The 21,896-nt window shown below is 37.5% G+C and overlaps 1 protein-coding gene across 1 annotated transcript in view; it reads right to left on the reverse strand.

Moving 5' to 3' along the window:
* Nucleotides 1-5,939: 5,939 nt before the first annotated feature.
* Nucleotides 5,940-21,896, reverse strand: part of LOC122086029 (histone-lysine N-methyltransferase, H3 lysine-9 specific SUVH6-like) — an 18,623-nt gene continuing 2,666 nt past the window's right edge. The window contains 3 exon segments of the mRNA XM_042654705.1: nucleotides 5,940-7,203; nucleotides 7,206-9,518; nucleotides 19,000-19,110. Coding sequence (XP_042510639.1) covers nucleotides 6,482-7,203; nucleotides 7,206-9,183 — 2,700 coding nt within the window. The 5' untranslated portion in view covers nucleotides 9,184-9,518; nucleotides 19,000-19,110 and the 3' untranslated portion in view covers nucleotides 5,940-6,481.

The raw sequence follows: 21,896 nt of genomic DNA on the forward strand, positions 1-21,896 counted from the left end.
CAAAGCACTCTGATTTACCAAAAGAAAGCAAAAAATAACATAGAACTGTCTCCCCGGCAACGGCGCCAAACACTTGTTTGAGATTTTAAATGTAACCACAAGCGTACGGATCAGTTTAGCTACGGGTCGAACATAGGGAGAGCAGTCACTTTATTTTTTTACTTCTTTTAATAATGCGAAAGTGAACCGATTAATGGTTGTGATCTAATTCTAATTACCGTCCTAAACATATGTATCTAAAATAACATCCTAACCATTCGTCATCTAAGAATTTAAAGACGCAAGTCACGCAATTAAAATAAAATAAATAAATAACTGAAAATAAATAACCCACGTAATTTAAAAAAATAATAATAAAAGAAAAAAATGCTGAAATAAAAATAAAGTAAAAGAAAGAGGAGAAAGCTAGAGAGAGACTCGCAAGTAGGTTTCTCTACTTAGGCCGAGGGATGCATCATAATATGAACTTCCCTACTTGACCAGAGAGTCACTCTTACAAGGATTACTCTACTTGGCTTTAGGGAAAGAGAGACAATTAAAATAAAAGCAAAAAATTGATGGTTCTATGGTTAGGAGGGGCGAAGTCAACACATACACTAGTCATGAACCTTGGGGGAAAGGGATAGCAATAATGTAACGACTGAAATTAAAATCCTAAATTAAGAAAAAAAGGGTAGTCAGAAGAGGGAATGAGAGGGGGGAGAGAAGACTATTGAGGGAGCCTACTTACTTGAACTTCAACCCTTGAACTGAAAATTTGATCGATTTGAGATACTACCAATACTAAAACCAGATCTAGAATAAACCAAATCTGAAATTTCTAGTACTAGAGAAAACAAATTTGACGGAAAAAAAAAAAATGGAACTTGAAAGATATGCTTTATAACTTGTTCTTGTCACCGAGAACTAAGCCTAGAATTAGAACTTGAAAATTACAACTTCAATTGCTTAAACAATAAAAAAAAAAAAATTGAATAAAAAACAAAAGTGCTTGCATTAATTGAATAAAAAGAATTTACAAAAGTGTTTAAAGCATAAACCTAGAACTAGAGCTAAAGAAAGAGAAAACTAGAGAAAGAGATAGAGCAACTAAAAAAAAACTTAGAAGAAGAATGAACCCCTCCTCTTACATGAGTTGTATTTATAGGGAATGGGGAGGTGGGGTAACAAATTTCTCTTTCCTAAAAGGGAGAAACCCACAATTGGTAGTGAGATCTTTTGAGACCAAACGTACTAAGGTGGAGGAGAGAGAAGAGAGAAATAAACTTGGAGAAATTTCCTATAATTTTTTTTTTTTGCTTATTTTCTTTTTTTTTTTTAATTTATTTCTCTTCTTTTTCCCCCTCCAAGGGAGGATTTTCTTTCTTGCTTTGTGTGATTTGGATAATCTTTTGGTGATGATGTGGAGGAGAGAGAAGATTTGAACAAGATTTATTTCTCCTTTTTTTTTTCTTCTCTTCTTGCGCGCCCTTAGTGCTTTAAGTGAGTGAAAAGTAGGAAATCTTCAATAAAATTCTCCAAAAAAAGATAACCATGAGATTCAAATTTGAGACCTCCTAGTGAGCAAGGGAACTTTGCATACTATAGCTCACCAACTACACTAGGTAGTTGTTGTTGGAGAGATATGATGTCCGATAATTCTTAAAGCTTTTAAAATACAAAACCTGCGAAAAGAGAGTAAAACCCAAGATAGCTCCATTCTAAATATATAAAATACATGTTTTATTACCCTAGATTTCACACATAAATGTGCTAATCAAACAGCTTAACTCACCACAATACAGTGAAATGTAGAATTAACAGATATACCACATTTTTACAAATATTCTTTTCCCCCTACTTGGGCATTGACAAGGTACCAAGGTATAACCCTCCATTAACCATAATTGGCACCCCAAGAATCCTACAAACTTTCTCCCATTATAGTCAATGTACCACTACTAAACATCACGCAACTTTTAGAAAAGTTTAGTTGCTGTCTAGACAATGCTTGAAAAATGTAAAAAATAGATTTAATAGTATATGCATCAATCTTAATAACCCTACAGAAAAGGAGGGTGTCATCGGCAAACAACAAATGGGATACCTTTGGGGCATCGCTCCCAACCCGAATACCTGTGAACAAGTTCTACTCCTGGTGCACTTGAAGTAATCTAGAGGAACCTTTCATAGCTATTAAAATAGGCACCCTGCCAAGAACCTTGGACAGTTCAAACATAGTAAAGCTACAAACCTGGAGCTTAATAGAAGAGAAAACATTAAACAAGTGACCATATCACAGAAGTGGGAGTTGAAACCTAAATATTCAAATATAACTCTCAGAATACCCCATTCAATTCGGTTGTAAGACTTAGACATATCTAGCTTGAGAGCCATCAATCCCCTTTTACTTTTATTAGTTCTCAGAAAAATTAAACACCTCATGAGCAATACTTATATTATCAGTTATTTACCTACCATGAATAAAAGTTGTTTGAAGGGAGAAATAATCCTAGGTAAAACACTCCTACGCCTACTAACAAGGATTTTGAAAGAAACCTTACATAAGTTGATCGACCTGAAATCCTCGACATACACCTCATTATCCTTCTAGAAAATTGGATCCAGAAGTGTGTGATTAACACCAAATGCAAGCGACACATTTAAGAAGAAATTGTTGACAACATCTAACATATCACATTTAATCAACTCCCAACATCTCTAAAAGAAGATAGTTGGAACCCTATCAGCTCAAGGGGCTTTGAAAGCCCCACTATTAAAGATAACTCTTTCCACTTAATCTACACTAGGGGTGCTAGTAAGAAAAATATTAGTAATCTCCCCTCCCAAAATAAGCACAAAAGAAAAAAAGAATAGTTCTTAAAATTCTGAGAAGCAACAACATCAAAAAAGAATTGGCATTTCTATATATCACCCACAGAAATGAATGAAAGACCAGACTTTTGCAACCATAAAACCTCTTCAGCCTCCAATAACTAAAAAATATGATTTGAAACCTTGAAAAGTTGAGCTAACACATCAGATGTTGGAAACAAGAGATTCAAGAAACCGGTATTTTTCCAATAAATTTTTTTTTCCAGTTGGAAAATATTACCAAAGACTTCTTTATTCCAAACTTGAAAAAAATCTTATCAAACATGTTAGTTTACTATTAAGTTTATCACATTTTATTGTAAATCCATTTAGACGAAAAAAAAAAGAAAAAAAGAAAAAAAGAAAAAGAAATCTAAGGCTATCATATTTGATTGTAACTCCATTTAGATGGGAAAAAAAATAGTGTGCTTAAGCTAGGCTGCCTGAAAATAACAAATTTTTCTTAAAAAACAAGTTGAAAGGACAAGTATCAACTAAGACAGGACGATCCAAAGCAAATTAGCCAAGGAATTAGAGAAGGGCTTTTTTTTTTTCCCTCTTAATGACGAAAAAGAAAATACAGTAAATGGGCTTATCATTGTTTACATACAAAACAGTAGATTTCAGAACTACAGCTTTATATGCTAAACTTTTCAAAAATCAAAGTCACTTGGTGGTTGGACTTCAATTCGTAAATAAGGTTTGGTAGAGGATAAATGCCAAAAAATAGGGAAAGAAAACTAGGGCCATGCTTCTTGGATCCGTTTTGGAATCACTTTGGTAGCTCTTGCGAGTCAGTCCAAATGGTTTGTATTATCCATCCCATCTCTGATGGTTTCTTAAGACCTTGACATATGCTTGTAGCGAAAACTTCCACTTATTTTTCTTCCTTCATGAAGCTGCGTTCTACCAACATAAGCTGTCCTTGGACCAAAAAACCATATGCCATCTTGATTCTTTTATGGAGTGGGAAGAAAACCCTGCACAAATCAATATAGGATATTGTAAATTGGGTAAAGGTGGATAAAAACTTGAGATAAATCAACTACATCTAGATACTGTAAGTTAGTAGTATTCCATTATGAGTCATTGAGATTCAAATCAATAATCCAATGGTTTACAAAGGGTTAAGACTGAAATTAAGTTTGGCTTACCCGCTTTGGCCATGATATCATTTCTATGAAACCAAAGAAAATATAAAATAATAGCCAAAACACTAAATACCCATTGTTTATCAGATTTAGATAACAAATTTGATGTGAAAAAATATAACATGAGAATGAAGGGAAGAGTAGGGAAGAGATTCGATTCTTAGGCCCAGAGGACTAGCAGCTCACATTCTCTTTGAGAATTCACACTTGAAGAAAAGATGTCATATGGATTTGAGGTGAGATGTACAAAGAGCACAAGAATCTTCAATTGGGATCCATTAGCATAAAAATCCTTTATAGAGATACCATTGTGGAGAACTCGCCAAAGTAACATCTTGAATTTAGGATGAACTCAAAGTTTCCAAAGGAAATTCCATCATTTAGGAGGAAGCCTGTCGTGAACCACCACCCTCTATTGTAAATCATTATTAGAAAATCTGTTCCCATAAAGAAATTTTACAGCTAACTTGATAGAAAAACACCCCTCTTTCAATAGAGAACATCTCCATCGATCATTTTCAACTGAGAGTGGTAGATTAATAAGATCATTAACAATAGTTTGGGGAAGATACGCAGCCAATAGACACACATTCCAAACATTGTTAGATTTGATGTCCTTCACCCAATAGAAAGATTTATCATCAATGTCATCAACGATACAGGAAAATGGAAAAGAGATGGCCAAAGGGCCAAAGGATCAAACCACAAACAAGAACTTATGCCATTTCCAATTTTAATAGGCACCATCTATTTTAGAAACCGTAGTATACTAGCAATACTATTCCAAGACCATAAACCCTTCTTAACCATGATTTTTAGGTCAATAATAGATTGAGAAGGATAATATTTCGCTTTTAACACTTTAGCCTATAAAAGCTTCTACCCAAGTTTTAGGAGCAATTCCTTATTTTGAGTGGAGGTGCCACAAAATCCTAAACCCCCCATTGTTTTAGAACATATTTTATCCACACAATGAGATAAAGTTTTTTTATAGCACCAATATTCCCATTCAAAAAACGGAAGCAAATAGAATCATGTCTCCTATAAATTTTGAGTGAAAACACAAAACATGACATATGAATAGAACAAGTATTTTTGTTGGAACGTTGGTACATAACCAATGGAAAACTTAGGGCCCATTTTATTTTGTTTCTAGAAATGTGTTTTTCCGTTTCTCTGTGCTCAGAAACGAAAAACACCCCAAAAACTGTTTGATTTTTCTGTTTCGTTTCACTTGTTTTTCGAAATAGAAATAGGAATTTATGCTATTTTTGTGTCTAAAAGCATGAATGGAGAAACAAGTCAAATTTTATTTTTCGTTTATAGAAACAAGTGAGAGGGACAAAAATTGTGAAAAACCCAATACTTAACTCGACCTACCCCAATCCCAACCCCAACCCCAACCCCAACAACCCCCCTTGTTGAAACTTCTCACTATCCAGACGCTGCAATTCCAATCTGGTTGTGCAAAGTTCATAGATCCAGACTACCTTCATCCTTCTGAAGCTCATCTCCACGAAGCATACCTGTAACTCTAACGTTGTGCCTTCACTCATAAGCTGCATACCTGCAACATTGTGCCTTCACTCATGTCTTGAACCCAACTATACTATTGAAAATGTTTCGGGAAATAGAAAAATCAAACACCTTTTTGCAGTTCCAAAAATCGTTTCTTAGCACTGAAACAGAAAAAACTGTTTTTGCTGTTTTTAGACACAAAAACAACAGAAACAAAATCAAACAGCCTTAGTGTCTCTATTGCCTGATAAAATGATCTTGGTAGTATCACTATAAATGATTATCCCTTCACATTCCGCTATAATGAAATAGAAGCTATCATCAATTGAGTAAGAATTTTATGGCCAGCAAAGGAGAGGTATTTAGTTTTCTAGCAAGGAATTTGGTCAAATAAACACACACACCTGAAGCCAGATGTCGATCAATCCTAGGGAGTCCACCAGCCCCAATGTTTACATGATTTTTAAAATAACTTTCCAACATTCTTTAAGGTAGCTTTCTGTTCTCCCAAACATCAATACAACATTTTTTTTATTGCTAAAAGATCTTATCATATTCAAAAGAAAAAGAGAAAAATTACAAAGCCAAAACAATCACAACACGGGAACGATAGACCCCACCTTCAGCAATTCCATCAATAGGACCTCTAACCACAACTTATGAAAATGGAATCTAGATCTTGTCGTTGCATTAATAGCTAACTCTTCAATGATATGGGATGCAAAATCAAACAGCTGAGACACCTGATTTTGCCACATCCTTGGCCAAGTAGTCCGCAATAGGATTTGCCTCCCTATAACAGTGCGAAATCTTCTAAAAGATCAAATTGAGAAAAGGCCGGGAGAAAGGTCCACTCTTGTAAGCAAACGAATGGATACTATTTGATTGGATTGCACCAAAGACACCACAGAAGCTGAGTGTGCTACAATCCACAATGCTGTAACGCCCAAATCCTTCACTCAATACAACCTTCCTATACAGCTTGAAGAACCACAATAGCAACTCTTCGTCTTGATATTTCCTTCAGCATCACGAACTTGATCTATCTTGTAATTGTAATCATAAGCTAGCTCTTGTAAGGGAGGGATGTCCTCAGCAGCATAAAGCATTATGTGAGGAATTTTATCATCATCATGATCATAGAGAACATTTTGTGCATAAAGGTTAGGAGAACAACTATGGTTGATGAATCTCCCCACATTGCCATAAAATGCCGCATCAATGGTAAAATCCACATCCTCTATACTTTCACAAGAACTCAAGAGGAGTCCATCACAATGGATGGGGCCATCATAGTTACCTCCAATGTCAAATAGATACTCATCATTGTTGGCTCTTTCTTCAGCCTCCTTATCCTTGAGTAGCTCCCCAGCATACTCACATATGAAATTTCCACATGGGATAAAAGTTCGGGATCGGACACCCCAACCCCTTGATTGGGTTTTGAAGATCTCAAGTGGAAATTTGATGCCATGCTGGCTGACTCTATTCCAACAAGAAGGAGGGCACTTGCAAGAAGGACCACACTCACAAATGAGGGGCTTCATTTCCAATATAGCTCCATCATTGTTGAATGGGATCTCACCACCATTCTTCATCGCGCATAAACATCTCTTAGAATCCAAGCATCCATCAGTACAATCACAACCCCTATGAGGAGCAGGATTATACCATTTTGAATTATCATCTTGGTTGTGTATATGAATGGAGGAGGTTTTTCACCATCTACATTGTTCACAGCACGGATAGGCATCTTCTCTTTCCCTTGAGAAATATCAAATACACAAGTATCTTCATATACTTTAGATCTTAACTTACACAATTCTGTCCAACCAAGCTTTGGCTGGCCTGGAATCCTTCTCAACTGAAATTTAAATATTGAAGCACCATAAAGCCCCATATCCTGCCAATATTTCTCCACCAAGTACAGTCCATCATAAATGTACTTCGAAAATGTCTTAATCCTAGGGTCCAAGTAATGAGGACCCTTTGCTTGTTTAAATCCCCTGATAACCCTAACAACAGATCCTGCATCCATACTGTTTTTCAGTGAAAGGTTTCCTCGCTCAAGCTTCTGATCTTCTGCTTGCTTAGATCCACCCATTGGCCTTCCTCCTTGACCAGAATATACCAAGACATCAGACTTGTCCAGTTCATCTGCATCATAACGCCCTGTAGCTACAATACTTGTTGTGAGAAATTTCCCATTCTCGTTTGTGTAATCAATACCACTCTGAAAATGCCGATGAAGACCGACAATAGCAAGCTCTGCCCTAAAATAAAATTCATCACCAACTTCAACCCCGGGGACAGATCCGAAAATTGGCTTCCCAGCATTGACCCATTTGTTTTCCTTCTTGAGACGATCTGCAACTAGTAGATATATTGGCTTCGTAGGTCTCCCATCTTTTTTATTCTCACTCTGCTCATGTAAGATTTGCTTATAGATCACTTGGTACATATGTAAAGTCTCCTTCACTTTCTCACGTATAAATTTATCACTCAAAGGTTGAACACCAGATGTCAGGTCCAGATCCAACCCTTTCGATCTTCGATTCTGGCCCATCTCCTCGGAAGGCATGTCTTTCCCAATAGCATATCCTTCATTGAAAACAGCTAGCTCTTGTGATTTTTTATGACTGACCATCTCCTCGGATATGTCAGACTCCTTCACTTTCTCATAGATACCTTTGTCACTATATGATTGAACACCAAATGTAACCATGCTTGTATCCAACTCTTTTGATCTTTCATCCCTGAATTTCTCCTTAGCAGGCATATCTTTACAGATAAGATATTCTTCATTCACAAAAGCTAGCTTTTGTAAATTTTTATCCCCGACTGTCTCCCTGGATTCCCCAATGGGATTCTCATTATTCATACTCATTTTTTTGGTAATATCAACAAATTTCAGGCATCCTTCCTCACTAACATGTTGAATGTTCCTCATACGTCCTCTGAGAAAATATCGGGTGGCCAAGATTCCTCTTGTAGGAGAATATTTTTTAGGTGCACCCTTAACAACAGAAAATGACAGTTGAGAATGATCTGGAGTCTTTCGCTGTTCCAAAATATCCGGGAGAACAGAATCTCCAAGTAACTTCAATTCCAGACTACTCACGGTTTGGGGTTGCATTAGACCATTTGACATTCCAAGCGATTCTGCCTCAGGCAATGACAATGGTATCTGCTCTCCACTTTTCATGGTTTCAAATGATTCCACCTGATGAGAAGTCTCAAGTGCCTTCACGGTCTGGGGTTTGAAAGCCTTCACTAATGGCTCTACAGCTTCCATTGGCTTGATAGAAATCACCCTATCTAAATCTTCCGGCAGTTTTGCGCTCTTAGTTTTCGAAGTTTCTACTGAGTCGGGCAACTCGACCTTAACTGAAATTTTTAATGGTTCAGGAGTTGATATTGGTGGCAACTTGGTAGAGGCAGGTCCTCCAGAAATCACACTATTCATCCCAATCTTAACACCACCATTGGCAACAACAGTTTCTCCAGTCCCAGTTCTTGGTACCAATTGTCCACAACCGTCTGGAAAATCCTGACGTGTAGATACCTTATGGCACTTAATCTTAAGAGGATCATCAGCAATATCATTACCCAATGAGCGTTTTCTGGGTAATTCAGCAGTTTCACTGCTATTGATTAACATTATTCTTGAAGATTCCACTTTCCTAACAAATCTAGGAGAAGCAAATAACTAACAGAAAGAAGAGATTATCCAGAACTACGATGGTATTAAAGAATATCAAATTGATCTAACTAAGCCACTAGAGCTAGAGTTGATCGTTGAGTGCCCCCATAAAGTAACGCATCACTTCAAAGAAGCTTTCTCGCAAGACTGGATCATAAAAGAGAAAATTCCATAGGAAAACCATGGTAACTACGGACCATATCTATATGCGACCTGGTTTTCCATTAAAAGCTGAAAGCCGATTCTTCTCTTCGATCTACCAATCCAGTAAAGTGGCTAAGCTGACCTTGCACCTGGAAAAAGAGCAAGAGATATGAAATGACTAATCTCTGCATATTTAGAAACCAAGAACAAAAGAAAACAAAAGAAGAGAAACAGCAAGCCAGTTAGATTCAAAGCTAGTAAACTGCAAAAGAAGCATAGAACCAATGAATGAGATGTTCTTTGATCAAATTTCTGAAGTTAAAACTTCAAGACTAGGGTTAAAATATGCAATGTTAATATAAATAAAATGAAACAAAATCCCTAATTTGAAAAAAATGACATGCTTCCATTTTGTGGTTAATTTTTGGTGTATATATGTATACTCAGCAGCTGCAGATGAAATTTATCTTGTAAAGAAACAAAGCATACTGGATGGGCTTCATTATTCATCTAACTACATACAACTCATGATGACAAATAAGAAGAGAAACATTGGTTATACGAATGATTGAACACCCAATATACATTGAATTGAAATTCCAATCCCACAAGGGGAGGGTGAAAAAGAAAAGAAACACTGGTTGCATAACTCTTAGTATTCAATTATTTTAGGTCAACAAGGCATGTACAACTAGAACAAATTGACAAATATACACTTTTTACCTTTCTTGCACTTCACAACACCTATAAATACATTTGACAATTAACAATTTAACATATATGCCAACCAATATCCATTGTCAAAAGTTCCAAATGGTTTTGTTGTCACCTTCCAACAATCAACAAAAAAGAATGACATGATTTAAGGCATCGGAATCAGATCGGCAGAATCGCATGATTCTAATGTAGTACTGAATAGATTCAAAACAGTACAGAAATAGGACTTTTTCTCGAAGAATAAAATCCAGATTACGAGAATAACTAATAGCAGCAAATCAGATGGTCAGATCAGAATAGAACTCAAGTCAACTTCAGTTTTACGGGGGAAGAATCTTGGCTGAAAATGTCAGATCAATCCGATGGCAGATATAAGTTTATGAACCAGTCCTTATTGCACTAGGAAAGGGGTATTTCAGTCAAATCTCAAATCAGTTTATCAAATTGAAAACAGAATATTGATCTCCAATTGAATCTGATATATGACAGAATTTTAGAGCAATAACCACCTAACAGAATAATCAAAACCTAATTGATCGTAAACAAGGGGTTCCTTGATCAAACACATGGGATCTTGATCAAATACAAGATCTTCAAACATAAAGAAACAAACAAAAGATGCAATTTCTTTGCTAAATTCATGTACAATGCTAGGCCCCTTTACAAATCAAAAACTGAAAAGGAAAGGCCTAACTAGGAAACTAAAATAACAAAGGAAACTTAAGAGTTATGTGTAATTAGGAGAGACCTATCACACCCTAGTTGTACAAGACACAATCAGCTCTTGCTGATGCAGACTCCACTAACCTATTAGCTATTAAAGCAAACAAATAAAGATAAGATACAACTTAAACTGAACCACATAGAACTGAATCAATTGAACTAATTGAAAACAGCTTAAAAATAACTAAGTTTAAGAAACTAAGCCCTAATAAAAGCATTCCCCTATGCAAGCATTCCCCTATGCAGCCTTTAATGTAAGATCGAATCACAAGTGATCCAATCCCAGGTAGGATCTTTAGAAAATTTAATAAATTTCAGATTCAAGAACAAATTAGAAGAAGAAAACAGAAAAATAGAGGAGGGAAAGAAGAAGGGAAATAAAAAGATAGGTTTGGATTGAGGCTCTCACCCCTCATAGGCATCTCACTTAGGGCCTTTCACCCAACTGCATCCCACAACACAACAGCGTAAGATTAGAGATATGGGACAAAATTTGGTGTCACCGGTAAGCATCTCTTTTTTTTTTAATCAAACTCAATTCATCGGCTGTATATCAGTTCCCTTCTTCTCAGGCTTTGATCTGCATCAACTTGCCCCGCCTTAAAAAAACTCAACCTTGAGTTTTGTATAGTTAAAGGACAATTTTGGAATGGTGCATATCTAGTTTCAGTCCAAAACAATACTCCGGCAGCTCACGGGTGTTTGGAACAAAGTCTAGGAGTCGTGACTCTCATTCTTCAAAAAATTCAGCAGCATCATGAACTCAACTTGATCAAGTTTAAAATCAGATTTGTCATTGACCACTGTATCCACTGAAATTTCATTTGTCACGTTCTTGATCTCCTCCTCTTCAAACTCTGGTGCAACGTCAATCTCGTCAGGTTCTTCTTGGTGGTTGTCTATAGTTGATGCAGATACGTTTGCCCTTACTTGGTTGGACCAGCATGACCGACTTTGGACGCCAAGAGCCAAGAAGAACCGGTCCAACCTAGGGTTTTGGTCCAACAAGGGTTGGAAATAAAATTAGTAGTTATTTAGTATTTTATTTCATGCCTTTTATTTTTCAGATTTGAATGTAGGAGTTAGGATTTATTTCCTTGCATTGGTTTCCTTTTATGGTTATTTCCTAGTTTAGGCTAGATACTATGAGTTTCTAATTTCATGTCTTTATTTTCTATATATTGGCTATAGTCGATGGATATGGGAAGAATGATTTGAATGATGAATTAATTATTTTGGGTGAACTTTGTGGTTATGCTTGGTCATGTGAATTTCCTCCCCTACCCTTTGTGTGACTCTTCCCTTCTTCCATAAGGCCCTCCATCAGCTTGCTATTAGAGCCGAAGGATCCCTTTCACAATTCCCTTTCACCTCCCATGGGACACCTTTTCTCTCCTAAAATCTCAGTCGAACCCTCCCCTTCGCTGTTTTAGGGTTATGGCGAGTGAAAAAAAGAAAAGAAAAAAGAACAGGACAACAGAGAGAAACAAGGACAGAAGAAGCAAGGAGATAAAGAGATCGAAGGAGAAGAAGCCATACCCAGAACTTCTTCTCAATCAACCCTTCTCTAGGGTTCCGCCAGCCAAAAAAAAAAAGAGAAGCAGCAGAAAAGAGAAGAGAGAACAGAAGACAAAAAGGAAAAAGAAAAAAAAAAGAAGACAGAAGAAGAAGACGAGAAAGAAGAACAAAGGACAGAAGAAGAAAGAATAAAAGAAGAAGAATACGAGAAGAGAGAGAAAGGACAGAGAACATACCTGGTTTTTGAAGTCCAGCCATGAGTCGCCATCTCCATCGCCAATCGCAGCAGCATCTCTTAGTGGTCGCTGGTCCTGAAATTGACAGAGAAAACCCTGCTGGTTCCATCTCCAAGAAAGAGGCAGGGTTTAAAGTATCGATTTTTATTGATAGATACGGTACAATACGGACCGATACGATACATGAAATTTTTAAAACCCTTTTGTATCGATACGTATCTTATGATACATACCGATACACCACCGATATGATATGATATACACTGATACGTACCGATACTCTATGAAAAATTCAAAATCAAAGTGAAATATGCGTTTCGGTATGTATCAGTGTGTATCGGTATGTATCGACCGATACGCACCGATACGGTCATAAAATGGTCAAGATGGGTAATTTTTCAGAAAAACATAATTTTTTGAGGTATTTTTGTTCCAAAATTGCTGCCAACCATTTTTCTCTCTAGCTAAAGTGGAAATTAAGGTTGGGAACAAGGATTTTACATTTATGGGACAACTACAAACCTTGGATTCTTAGTTCGATACTCTCAATTTACTATTTATGCATAATCCATGTTATATATAGCTTTTTTTTAACTATTTTTTAATGCAAAAGTGTATAAAAATGTGTTTCCTATCCATTTATGAGCGTCTCTTAGCGTATCTCCGATAAGATACGATACCCTCCGAAACGTATCTTAATTTTGGCCGACCGATACGGCGACCGATACTGATACTTTAATCCTTAGAAAGAGGCACATTTCCCCTTTGTTGGTAACCCAAACTCCCACCCCTAGCCTTTCTTCTTTCTTTAACTATCTTTCCATCTTTCTATTTTCCACTTTGCTCCTCTCTTTATGCTTTATTTACTCTTGTTTCTAATATACCCTTGCCCACACGCATAGTTGTCACGGCGTCAAATCGATCCAAGGCGGTAGAGGGGTGGCTAATCGATTTGGCGATGAATCGCCCGTTATGGCGTTGCCATGGCAGTCAAATCGCCCATGTGCCATTTTTTATTTTCCTTATTTTCTAAAGTTATTTAGTATGCTACTTTTTTATTTCTCTTATTTTCTAAAGTTATTTAGCATGCTACAAGCCTACAATATATATCCTATAACATATAAAACAGTAACATCAAATCATCAAAAATCACATAGCCCTATCAAAATCACCCTGCATTTTATAAAAATCGACCGCCTAGTGAATCAGACGTGACCTGGAGTCCATGGCGGTGTCATAGCGATGCCTATCAACCAATAGCGACCGCCATTTGTGAGTCACGTAAATTGTAGCACTGCCATAAACTTCTTTTTCCGCCAGGAAGCCAAATCGCAGCCTTGGCGACGCCTAGGTGACGCCATAACAACTATGCCCATACGTAATATTTTGTGTGCTTTCCAGATATTACGTTATTGCCATATACTTAGGAATTTTCTGCTAATTACCATTCTGCCATGCCTCTTAATTTTTATCTATTTACTACTTTGCCATTACCTGTTAGTTTTCTTTGTTTATCATCACCATGGTAGCCAATAGCGAAGTTATCCAGCAGTTGAACTCTTATAGAGGAGAAACTTATGAGAAAATTGATACCCTCACTACTATTGTCACCTCTCTTAAGACAATGATGGAATCTATGTAAATTTTTATTGATCGATTGGTGGCTACAGATAGGGGAAAGAGTCCCATCCAGTTTGGGGATTCTTCTAACACCACTCCACGGGATCCGTCACTACCACTGCCACCACCACCACTACATCATACACCACCACCACCACCTCCACCATATAGAACTGGTCGATGTAATGATGGAGCGGAACGAGTAGCAAAATTGGATGTTCTTGATTTTTATGGAGATAACAATCTAAAATTGTACCTTGACTGGATTCACAACTTAGAGATTCTTCAGATGGTATGGGTTGACTGAGGCCCGAAAGATCCTATTTGCAGAGGCTAAATTGAAAGGTACGCCCTGAGTCTGGTGGGTCAAGCAACAACAACAAAACCGAACCCGAGGCATTGGTTTAGTCATTACTTGGGCTGAAATGTATAAAGTCATGAATCGGAGATTCTTGCCTTCTGATTACAAGCAAAGCATGCATCTCAGGTTTGCATAGTTGAAATAGGAGAATTTGAATGTTGAAGAATATGTTGCGAGGTTTTATTATTTGGCCACTTTCTGATTTTGAGTGGGATAAAGTAGTATTAGTGGCACAATTTCGTAATGGTTTGCACCCTCAACTTAGTGCTGCCCTTGCATCTAGTCGATTGCCTACCATGGAAGACACCGTGCAAGTAGCGTATCAGGTTGAGGAAAGTCTGAAACGCCCATACAATCGGAGAAATTTTACAGATACTTTTCCTCGAGGTATTAGTTCCATTCTACAACAGCCTCCTACCCAAGAAAGGTCATCTAGCAAACCACAGGCTAGTGTTACATTTATGGCTTCTTCACGACCTAGTCGGTCATATTCTCCACCTCAATATGTTTCTGAAATGACATCTTTATGGCCTACTCGTCCATACTCACCCCCTCGGCGTGGCTCAGATAAACCTTTTTATGCAACAAAATTTAGAGTTCGGTGCTACTCATGCAATGGATTTGGACATATCAGTGCTCAATATCCTAGCCGTTTGGTTGCTTTTATTGATAAGGATTTTCCTATACCATATACTCCCGAAGAGCAACTTGGTCTTGACACAGTGATTTAAGAGAAGAGCGTGTGCTAGGTGAAGTCAATGACACTCTCAGTAATGAAGACCAACATCCTTTTTATGTCATTTGTCATGTGTTGACCACTAAAAAAGCCACTGACAATGAAGATTGGCGCCGTAGTAGTATTTTCCAGACTCATGTGAAATACAATAACCAATTGTTAACCTTGGTCATTGATGGAGGTAGTTGCACTAATGTTGTCTCTGAAGACGTTGTTCGTAAGCTGGGATTGAAGACAGAGCCACATCCAAGTCCCTACAAGGTTGCTTAGGTGAACAACACTAATCTCAAGATCACAGATAAGTGTTTGGTCACATATATTATTGGTGGATTTAAGGATACAATCCAATGTGACGTCTTCCCTTTGAAGGAAGGTGTGCCATATCCTTCTTGGTCGACCTTGGTTGTTTGACAAGAAAGTACAGCATTGTGGCTATGCTAATACCTATGCTTTCAAGCATGACAACAAGACTATGAAGTTTCATCCTGCCAAAGATCTCCCTGAAATTAAACTCAAGAAGATGGTGGGATCGTTCCTCATTAGTGTATTCCTTCAAACGGTCTCCTCGGACCTTTTACTAACTTGACGGAGTCGAGTTCTTTTCAGAGGAGAAGAGTTGATGCAAATACGGCTGCCCTTACCTGGTTGGACCAGCATGACTGGCTTTGGAAGCCAAGAGAGAGCCAAGAAGAACCGGTCCAACCTAGGGTTTTGGTCCAATAAGGGTTGGAAATAAAATTAGTAGTTATTTAGTATTTTATTTCATGTATTTTATTTTCCAAATTTGAATGTAGGAGTTAGGATTTATTTCCTTGCATTGGTTTCATTTTATGGTTATTTCCTAGTTTAGGCTAGATACTATGAGTTTCTAATTTCATGTCTTTATTTTCTATATATTGGTTGTAGTCGATGGACGTAGGGAGAATGATTTGAATAATGAATTAATTATTTTGGGTGAACTTTGTGGTTATGCTTGGTTGTGTGAATTTCCTCCCCTCCCCTCCCCATTGTGTGATTCTTCCTTTCTTCCATAAGGCCCTCCATTATATAGTCAACGCGGTTGTCACTTCTTTGATACCTTTGACATAGACATCTTTGGGAAGACTATTTATTTCTTGCTCTACCCCTTCAAAAGTTTTTTTGTCATGGTAGCTTTGTTCGGAGGTGAACAATAAAGGGGACCAAATTTAGCTTTAAACTTTTTCTCAAGAGTAGTCATGCGGTCAGATAATTTCATCACCTCCTTATAGAGATTGCCTATGCTAGCCATGGTAGGTTCTGATACCAATTAATGTAAGATCGAATCACGACTGATCCAATCCTAGGTATGATCTTTAGAACATTCAATAAATTTTATATTCAAGAACAAATTAGAAGATTATAGCAGAAAAAGAGGAGGGAAAGAAGAAGAGATATAAAATTATAGTTTTGGATCAGGCCTCTCACCCACTCATAGGCGTCTCTCACCCAACTGCATTCCACAACACAACAACATAAGCCATCTTTTTCTTTTTATCAAACTCAATTATCGGTTGTATATCAGCCATTTTCTTTATTTACAATGCCAATAGGTTGCAAGGGCTTCTTTCTTGCGTGGAAAGAAAGCCCCTCTTGCCCTAATCTAGAAATTAATTAACTAAGAAACAAAGAGTCCTAAAATTAGAAACTTCCTACTACATAAAGAAAATGTAATTAAAATTAGAAACTGATCTCTAATTAATAAAATCCTCCATGTAAGGAAGAAAACTTCTAAAAAATAGCACTAATACAAGCTTTCAAATCTTCTTTATTCTTATCCACGATTTGGCTATGGGACCCACGAGATCTTCAAAATATCCCTCCATATATAGCTGGTCAATGACTAATAACTTCCCCAATTAACTGGAAATCATCTTCCTTGATTATTCTCCAATCCCTCCACTTTACAAGCTACCATTAGGACCCATATTGGTTACTGTTCACGTGAACAGTAACTCGTGAATAGTAAAAAGAAAGGTCTTTCTTTTTTCCCTTTCCTGAAGTTAATTCTCAGTCCTCTTCTTCTCAGGCTTTGATCTGCATCAGCTTTGATACCCATAAACCTATTAAAGTGGCGCATTACATTGAAATCCCCATGGACCGAAGTCCTAACATGTATACAACCCAACACCCTAGACTTATTTGTAAGTAAACATGCCCCTTTTGTCATAAATCTCCTTGCTGTAAGGCACACCATCAGTCACAAGATTGCTTGTTGATGCTGCTCAACTCCTTCTCATCGAGGACGGAAGCTGCCCAATCCTTTTGTCAATTTTTGTCTTCACAATCGACCTCCTACCTCTCAACCTCTACTCTAGGACTGCCGCTATGGATGATCAGTTCTGCAAAATACCATCACATATTGAGAAAGTTTCACTTCAATGATGGGAATGGTAATTCTAGTGATCCTAATGTGCACTCCGTCTCGATTTTCACCAGTATGGTGCAGGGGATCCCTAATACCCTAGAGGTAGATAAAACCTCTTCAGAGGAGTGTTTTCAGCACAGGTATCCCTGGAAGGTTTACACGGTTATGGTACCAATGGATTTGTGTGCTTTGGATAATTTGATCACTTGGCGAAGGTTTGTAGTGATATTTTTTGGTTGGCAGCTTGAATTGACTATCGACAGAAACTCAGTGACGGTGATGATGGTGGAAATGGGAGGAACTTCTGGGGGATTAGGGGCTGGTAAAGGGGAAGAGAGAATTGCAAAGCAAGAGAGGGAAAGATGGGGAGGGAGAGGGAGAGGGAGACGGAGAGAGTTGCAGAGAAGGGGAGAGACTAGAGAAACTTCCAGGGGCTGGGGGAGAGAGAGAACGACGAGAGATTTTCTTTATTGCTGTCCGATCCGATAAAGTAGATCATTGTTGCCAGTATCTACTTCATTTGGCCAATTTTGATCTGGATCAGAATCAGATCGGAATTTCCGGAGACCAATTCTGGCATAATTCCAGTCCCTTAAACCATGAGTTTGGCATACATCTTTTGGCTCAAAATCCACTAGTATTTTTTGCCTTCTCTGACGCAGACTGGTTGGAGTGCCTAGCACCTATTTTGGAAGTCATTGCCCTTCTTGGAGTGCCAAAGAACTGCAAAGTATGGTCCAATCAACTCACTCTAACCCTACTTGGAACACCTTTTTCACCGTGATATCAGGCTTTAACTCTATCAACCACCAAATCCATTCCGTGATAATATCTCAGCTCTTCAAGTGACACAAATCAATCATCTCTTCTTATGATAGACAAAATCATATTGTTGCTCAAAGAAAGCACAATGAAATTGATTACTTCTACATTCAACAAGTATCAAACACCTATGCAATCTGATAATCCAAAGGATTATGAATCTCAAATGCAAACAGGCCGAAGCATGTCCTGGTATATGTGATGGTTACTAACAGAACTTAATAATTTTAAAACAGGTTCAGATATGTAAACAGAGCAGGAAATTAACAATGAGAAATAATTCTGGTTTAGAAATCAGAACACAATTAGGTAATACGTGATATCTGAGAAACCTAATAGAAAATAATGGGTCAGAAATAGATCTGAGTAATGTACAGAAAATAATACTGAAGATAGGTTCAAATCTGAATTTAGAAAGAATTTAATAGTAGAATAGAATAAAGAATAACTGTGTCCACAAACATATCAGATGCTGATTTCTTATTAAGAGGATAATAGTAATATTACTGACCTGTAATCTTCTGCAATGTCTGTGACAGGAAAGAATACATCAGTTTTAGAGTACCTGGTTGCCTTTTATTCCAGAGAGAAATCCTTGCTGAAATCCTGCAATTGCAGTGCTCTGCAATGGTGGAAGAAAATAAAATAAAGTAGAGAAGGAAGGACAGAAGTAGGAGAGAAAATAAAGAAAGGTGAAGAAACAGAAATTGATCTGCAGAGAGAACAGGGAGGATAAACAGTACTGTGAGGAGAGAGAAGTGAGAGACTCACAACCATGATTCTAAAACTCGGATCGGATAATTCAGTATCCGCCGGATCAAATCGATATCAGCCAGGTAAGTCCCAAGGGTAAAAACATAATAAAAACTGATTTTTATTGAAAAGCAGAGGTAAATCTGTCTGATACGATCTGATCCAGCATATATGGATCTAATCGGATCGTATTGGCCTTGACCAATCCCAAGTTTTACGAGTCTCATATAGAAACAAAAATAGTATCCTACTAAGTTAAACAGCTTTGACAGCTAGGCAGCTTAAACAACCTTGCCAGCTAGCTAATAATAAATAATTAAAAGAATAAATTACAAGAAAGGCCCTAGAACTACAAATGAACCCTAACTAATTATAAGAAAGCCCCCGACTAAAATTTTCAATTTCCACTGAGGGGGTCCTTGCACCAAAAAAAAAAAAAAAAGGACTTATCTGATGGGCTGAAGTTCTTAAATTTCATATCTATTCAGCGAATCCTATGCTACAGCATCACATCTCAGCCAAGTTATTGCCTCCTTATAAATTTGAAAATCTATCACACAAAACTCAAGTCTACTCTTTTTTTTTTTTTTTTTTTCAGGTCTGTTGCATCATTCAAAATTTTGAACATCCAATAGTGTTGGAGGACACGAACTTTTGGTGGTTTGGGAATTATAATGTGAGAGATATTTTACGTGATTTCACCCAGATCTTGGTGATTTTTTCTGAAAGACTTTGATTTCAACAGGGAGAAAATTCACTATAAATATATCTATATATATATATATATAGATATAAATTTGAACATTGAAGGAAGCTTCTTTTATTAGAAGGAATGATCAAGTATTCCGAATGTATAAGAATTTTTTGTGTGAAACTACTTTCAGCGAGGGATCTTCCATATTATTGGCATATTAGCTCGATCTGAATCCAATCACTCCTTACATGGGAACTTTTGAATTATGTAGTTCTCTTAGATGGTCATTGGGTCATGGATCGAAATATGGGATGATACACAAACGTAAAGAAATTTTCTTACTGTGCAGACTTCTGATTTCTTATTATTTTTCGTGCTTAGCTGGGCTGTCAAGAATTCGTTATCTCGTTCCTCCTTTTAAAAAAGTAGGTTGGGTAGTGGATTGTCTTGCTGGTGGACGTAATGCATGTAGGACACTTTGGCTTGACCAATCTATATGGTACGCAAGGTAGACAGTCGGTACCTTATTATAGTCTGTCGTTATAAGCTTGCGGCTGATTTATAGTGATGCGTTAGGTTGACAGCCGGCACTTATTATAATTAGCTATAATCTGTTAATCTTTTTGCATGGATCCTCGTGCTCGTCCTTGCATGGAATCTCCATGTAGCTGACCCCATTAAGTTGGGATAAGGTTTTGATGTTATTGTTGTTGTAAATATTTTCTAGGGAAAAAAAATTCCAATCTTCTCAACGAGGGGGCAGGTTTTTCAATGGTAGATTGTACAAGTACAGGAAGGACTTGAATACATCCCAAAGGCCATAGTTGTCATGGCGACGCCAAGGCGGCGATTTGGAGTCCTGAAGGAAAAAGAAGTTCATGGCAGTGCTACGATTTACGTGACTCACAAATGGCGGTCGCCATTGGCTGATAGGCATCACCATGGCATTGCCATGGACGCCAGGTCACTCCTGATTCACTAGGCGGCCAATTTTTTGTAAAATGCAGGGTGATTTTGATAGAGCTATATTGATTTTTGATGATTTGATGTTGCTTAATGTTGGTTTTATATGTTATAGGGTATGTATTGTAGGCTTGTAGCATGCTAAATAACTTTAGAAAATAGGGGAAATAAAAAAGTAGCATACTAAATAACTTTAGAAAATAGAGAAAATAAAAAATGACACATGGGCGATTTGACGGCCATGGTAACGCCATAATGGGCGATTCATCGCCAAATTGATTAGCCACCCCTCCACCGCCTTGGATCGATTTGACGCCGTGACAACTATGCCAAAGGCTTCGTTTGGTTTCAAGTAAAGGGAAGGGAAGCAAATAAATTTTACTTAATAATGAAAAAGGAAACTTTTGTAATCGTTACCTAACATCATTTTGTAATCTACTTTTTTTTTTGGTAAGGACATTTTGTGACCTACTTAATTCTTACTATTCTTACTAACAAGACTTTTCAATGTAATCTTTAATTTTTTACTTTTTAAATTGAAGGGAATTGATTGCAAAGTAAAGTAAAATATAGGGTAAATTACACTTAGGGTACCTAAAGTTTAGAGAAACTACAACTAGGGTACCTAATGTTTGGAATATTATGTTTGAGGTGCCTTTTTTTATATTTCCAATTTTACACACCACCAAGGAGCTGCCTCATTTTTTCTAACACTGCATCTCCCTCCCCACCCTCTCTAGATCTCCCTTCTTGCCCCATTGGACACCCACCTCTGCATCTCCCTCCACCCTTTCCGTCACCCCTACCTTCCTCCCCCATTCCCAACATCCCCTCCCTTCCTCTGTCATGAAACCCACAACACCACTTCCTCCCCAACTCTCTCTTTCCTCATTCCCTTCTCCCCCCACCCTCTCCCTCCCTCACTCTCTTTCCCCATTCCCTTCCTTCTAGTCCCTCGACATCTCTCTCTCTCTCTCTCTCTCTCTCTCTGATCGGAA

Source organism: Macadamia integrifolia, chromosome 8, assembly GCF_013358625.1.
Source record: "Macadamia integrifolia cultivar HAES 741 chromosome 8, SCU_Mint_v3, whole genome shotgun sequence".
NCBI classification, from domain to species: Eukaryota; Viridiplantae; Streptophyta; class Magnoliopsida; order Proteales; family Proteaceae; genus Macadamia; species Macadamia integrifolia.